The sequence below is a fragment of the Octopus bimaculoides genome, chromosome 4 (genome assembly GCF_001194135.2).
Source record: "Octopus bimaculoides isolate UCB-OBI-ISO-001 chromosome 4, ASM119413v2, whole genome shotgun sequence".
Classification (NCBI taxonomy): domain Eukaryota; kingdom Metazoa; phylum Mollusca; class Cephalopoda; order Octopoda; family Octopodidae; genus Octopus; species Octopus bimaculoides.
In genome coordinates this window covers 11,279,110-11,284,753 of record NC_068984.1, presented here as the reverse complement: position 1 = coordinate 11,284,753, position 5,644 = coordinate 11,279,110, and the positions used below count along the sequence as shown (strand labels likewise).

General features: G+C 38.8%; 1 protein-coding gene across 4 annotated transcripts in view; it reads left to right on the top strand.

Moving 5' to 3' along the window:
- LOC106872182 (deaminated glutathione amidase) overlaps positions 1 to 5,644 on the top strand; it is a 45,008-nt gene that overhangs the window by 20,463 nt on the left and 18,901 nt on the right. For 3 of the 4 annotated variants that reach the window (XM_014919078.2, XM_014919080.2, XM_014919079.2), the window contains exons 2-4: positions 1,542 to 1,728; positions 2,582 to 2,737; positions 4,600 to 4,794. In XM_014919078.2, coding sequence (XP_014774564.1) covers positions 1,542 to 1,728; positions 2,582 to 2,737; positions 4,600 to 4,794 — 538 coding nt within the window. Of the gene's footprint in view, positions 1 to 1,370; positions 1,415 to 1,541; positions 1,729 to 2,581; positions 2,738 to 4,599; positions 4,795 to 5,644 lie in introns of those variants that run through there. The other variant, XM_052966881.1, reaches the window with a different exon arrangement.

The window sequence follows — 5,644 nt, the reverse complement described above, 5'->3', positions numbered from 1 at the left end:
TGTCAACCTAATCCAGTTACAAGGTTTTGGTCAGTCCGGATCTAAGACACTTGCCCAGTGTGTCACGTGGGGCTGAATCCAAAACTACACAGCTGGGAACTTCTTAACCATATAGCTGTGTATATGAATATTTGTAAAATATGACAAATTTTATTGCTGTGCTAAATTCTTATTTCTTTATTGCCCACAAGGGGCTAAACGTAGAGGGGACAAACAAGGACAGACAAAGGGATTAAGTCGATTACATCGACCCCAGTGTGTAACTGGTACCTAATTTATTGACCCTGAAAGGATGAAAGGCAAAGTCGACCTTGGTGGAATTTGAACTCAGAACGTAATGGCAGACAAAATACCGCTAAGCATTTCGCCTGGCGTGCTAATGTTTCTGCCAGCTCATCGCCTTGCTGTGCTAAATTCTATTAACTAAATTCTGGGTCATGTAACTGCTGCTGGTATATCTGGAGTACATCTACTGTTACACTATCCCTTGTCTATCATGGACACATGGTAAAAGAGGTCTCATTTGTATTGGTGGGGGTGAGACAATTTTTGTAATAGAAAGTTTGTTGAAATAGAAATGATAATAAGAAAAGACAAAAGAAAGAATTGATAAAAGAAATTCACAGCAACTATCTTATCAAAAAAAAAAAAAAAGAAATCAACAACTACAAACAAAAGACTAAAAAAAAACCCCCTAATGCTGTTTTGTATTTGGCATGTGAAGTGAAGTAGAGATAAATTAATGATGAGTCACATCTATGCCTCAGTTAATTAATATTAATTACTTCTCGGTACAAGGACATGTTTCTTTTTCTTTTGGTTGTCATGTCTGTTGTCACTGGTTCTGTTTTACTAACCAAGGAAAATAAAGTCAACCTGTCATAATCCATCGTAGTCATTATCATTTTCACATCTATTGCTCTAACTCCTGCTTTATCGTTTCGTCCAAGGAGCTGAAATCCTGATATTCAAACTCTCTATTTGTCTTTGTTTTTGGCATGTACTCTTCCATGGCTATCTTCCACTGTTTTCACTCAGTTCACTGCCATCAATTATTACATTCATACCATCACAATCAGGACTGGATTTAAACCAACTTCGGTGGGCCCCTTATACACAAGAATTAAAATCTTAGAAAATTACCAAATTCAAATAATGGAATTTGATGAGTTAGCAGAGAAAGTTTAAATAAATGACTGACACTTGACAACTGGTGTGTTTATGTCCCTGTAACTTAGCGGTTTGCCAAAAGAGACCAATAGAATAAGTACTGGGGTTGATTTGTTTGACAAAAAAATTCTAGGCAGTGCCCCAGCATGGCCACAGTATAGTGACTGAAACAAGTAAAAGATAAGATTAAAGATGGCAGGTGTATTAAGATAATGATGGTCTTGTCAGCAGCAACCTGGAATTGGTGAGGATTGTGATTCTAAAACAGAAGTCATTAATTTTCGATTCTTTGCAAGTTTGCCTAATTAAAATGTCATACTCACCCAACTGATTAAATAAATAATATTACATCTGAATATATTTCATTTCAGGTTAGTTGTCCGTACTGCTTCAACTGGGTGTAGACATCATTTACGCAAGATGTCTAGCATTGTGGAAAAAGTTGGTAAACAACACCCACGTATAGCTGTGTGCCAGTTAACATCGTCTGCGGATAAAGAAGAGAACTTTTCTGTTTGCAGATCGCTTATTGAGAAGGCCAAATCTCAAGGAGTACAGGTAGGTGTATGAAAGCATTATGTAACTATTTGAATATAGATGTCTTAAAACCACAGTTGCTTTTCTTCTCCAATGGCTAAAGAACAAAGTAGGTGCAGGCATAGCTGTGGGATTGAGAAGTTCACTTTGTGACTTGATGGTTTTGGGTTTAGTTGCTCAGTCCCATTGTGTGATACCTTGGGCAAATGCCTTCTACTACAGCTCCAAACTGACTGATGCCTTGTGAGTGAATTTTGTAGATGGAAACTGAAAGAAGCCATCACCATTGTCATTGTTTAATGTCCGCTTTCTATGCTGGCGCAGGTTGGACAGTTTGACTGAGAACTGGCAAGCCAGAAGGCTGCACCAAGTTCCAATCTGATCTGGTAAGGTTTCTACAGCTGGATGCCCTGACACCAAGCACTCTGAGAGTGTAGCGGGTGCTTTTTACATGCCACTGGCATGTACATACGTGCGTACGTATGTATATATGTATGTATGTATTTGTGTGTCTTTCCTTGTCTTGTGATAATTGTAAATGAGTATCACTGTCATACAAGCAGTGTCATTCATTTCCAATACACCATGAGAACATGTCTGCCCTTGGGAAAATATTACCCTGCTTGGAAACAGGTGAGTGTTGGCAACTGGAAGAGTACCTGTCTCAAATTCCTTCCAATCCATGCAAGCATGGAAAAGTGCACATCGAATGATGATGATGATGATATGTAGATTAACAACTAGGTATGAACTTTAAAATGCTGAACTTTCAGAATAACTGATGAGAGACAAAATATTTAACCTGCTGAAGCCTTCTAACTCGTTAACCCACATAAGTTTTGATTGATTGATTTAATATTTCTTGATATTTCAGATGGTATTTTTACCAGAATGTTTTGATTATATTGGAGAATCCATAAAGCAGTCTTTGGAACAATCTGAGAGTCTTGATGGTCATTTAGTATCTAAATACAAGGGTGTTGCTAAAGAACTACAAATATGGTTGTCGTTGGGTGGATTTCATCAAAAAGTACGTATATATTTGCTCGTTATTTCTTTTCTCTTTTCTTAAATTAAAATTATACTTTTGTTAAAATGTTTATACCTGCTATTAGTTTGCAGTATCATAGAATGCTCTTTGACTAAATTACCTAAGGTGTCTTTATAAAGGACTTAATAATAGGATAGAAACTGTCAATTCTTTAGGTAAATAAGCCAGAACATTAACTGATCAGCTTGGTGTTTGAAATGTGATAAACTGTCATGAGATTTGAAATCAAAACCATGACATCAGTAATCTTGTTCCTAGAAGACCCGGCAAGCTAAGTGAGACCAAAACCCAAGGCCTCTGCCAGGGATGTAGCCAGCCTACTTATGTGTACCTTCCTTCATTGGACACTAAATTCCGCTTGCGAAGACCTGTTGAGGCAAGTGAAATCGAAATCGAACTAAATTCGGTGACTGGCCCCCATGCCAACATCTCCTTCATTGGAACTAAACTCGGCTTGCGAGCGAAAGCGAAATCGTGACGGCACCACTGTTCCAGTGTGATCGTTACTAGCGTCACCTTCCTGGCACTTGTGCCGGTGGCTTGTGAAAAGTCATTTGAGCGAGATCATTGCCAGTGCCGCTGGACTGGCTCCTGTGCAGGTGGCACGTAAAATACATCATTTTGAGTGTGGCCGTTGCCAGTACCGCCTGACTGGCCTTCGTGCCGGTGGCATGTAAAAGCACCCACTACACTCTCGGAGTGATTGGCATTAGGAAGGGCATCCAACTGCAGAAACATTGCCAGATCAGATTGGAGCCTTGTGTAGCCATCTGGATCAGTTAAATCGTCCAACCCATGCTAGCATGGAAAGCGGACGTTAAACGTTGATGATGATGATTGTACTGGTATCATTAGATATTTAAATAGAATTTTGCAAACGGCTTCATTAAAGTAATCAATCTATCATTGGGTTTTAGATTTTGTTAATTTTCTGAGAGTGAAAGAGAGAAAGAATGAATGAATACATATATGCATGCATTATGTATGCATGTATGTATGAATGAAAACATACATCATACATGTATGTGCAAATGCATATGTGCATGTGCAAATGAAGATATGCATTATGGTATATATGCGTGCAGGTAGGCATTGCATGGATAGATGGATTCTAAGTTGGAACTAAATCAGTCAGAATGGTTAGAACATTGGATGAATTGATTTGTATTCTGGTTCCTTGCATTTTATGTTCAAATGCTGAAGAGGTCAACTTTGTCTTTCATCCGTCTATGGGTCAGTAAGTGAAGTACCAGTCTAGGGTAGTGGATTGGTGGAATTGTTGAGTGTTAAACCAGGTAGGTTCTTTGCAGTATGTGTTTCAGCTCTCTTGATTCTGAGTTCAAATCCTATTATGGCCTGCGTACTCCATTTATCACCATCACCTGGTCTTTGGGTGCCTTGAGCAGAGTTTCGTCATCATCGTCGTTTAACGTCCACTTTCCATGCTGGCATGGGTTTGACGGTTTGATTGAGGGCTGGTGAGCCAGAAGGCTGCACCAGGCTCCAATCCAATCTGGCAATAGTTTGCTCTATTGAAAGCACTGTCTGGTTTGAGGATACCTTCTTCATGGCCACCAGTTTTAAAGAACCAATAAAGGGTCATTCGTTCTCCCTGACTATGTGATAACAGTAATAATTATTTGCAGTCAGTCATAGCGACTACAACTGTTCATGGTTTTGGCATGACTTGATAAGCTTTCTTCATATGGCTTTTTTTTTCTTTTTTTTTTCTTACTTGAGTTTGCCATTTATTATGTTCAATTCCTTTCCAATTCCTTTTTGCTGTTTTGTAGAAACGAAGACAAACTTGACATTATCAGATTTATCATTTTTACTTTCAGAACACGGACCAATTTGTGAAAAATACACATATTATTATCAACAGTGATGGCCATGTTGTTACAACCTATGAAAAAATCCATATGTTTGATGCAGACATCAAAGGCTTGAGTTTACATGAGAGTGATTATACAACACCTGGCAAATGTATTAAACCCCCTGTAGTGACACCTGTTGGAAAAGTTGGCTTAGGGATTGTATCCTTTTGCTGTTGAAAGTATAATGATATCTGTTAGGCAGCTGCTGATGGGTTGAACTTGTTTTTTGGTTCATGGTGATTTGACTTATTAAACTTGGGTAATAATTAATGGTCTCTAGTTTTGAGAGGCTCTGTGATATATGCGGTCAATATGTGTACTCATATATAAACACACTCAGAAACAAATTATTTCAGACCCCTTTGTGATATTTCCACCACCCTGCACTTTTGTTCCGCTGATCATTGAATACTGAACTGACAAACTGCATCACTTGTGGCTTGTGTAGGACATAAAAAGTATATTGCTACCCAAGCAGTGTTAATGCATGCTTTCACACATGCACATACCTGTGCATGCACGTGCATGTACCTGTGCATGCACATGCACACATGTAACAGACGTATGCATACAGCATGCATAGTGGTTTCTGGTTTAGTCCTACTGTGCAACGTCTTGGGTGACTTCTACAATAGGTTTGGGCTGACCAACACTTTTTGAGTGGATTTGATTTGCAGAAACAGAAGTTTATCATACGCGTAGATGTGTGTGTGTGTGTTTGTCATTTTGTTTGGACATTGTGCAATAGTTTTCAACATGTGTCACTGTCGTATAAATAGCATCATTAAAAAGCTGAACTAAAAAAAAATATATTTAGCAAGGCGTAGGAGTGGCTGTGTGGTAAGTAGCTTGCTTACGAACCACATGGTTCCGGGTTCAGTCCCACTGCGTGGCCCCTTGGGCAAGTGTCTTCTACTATAGCCTTGGGCCGATCAAAGCCATGTGAGTGGATTTGGTAGACGGAAACTGAAAGAAGCCCGTCATATATATATATATATATATATATATA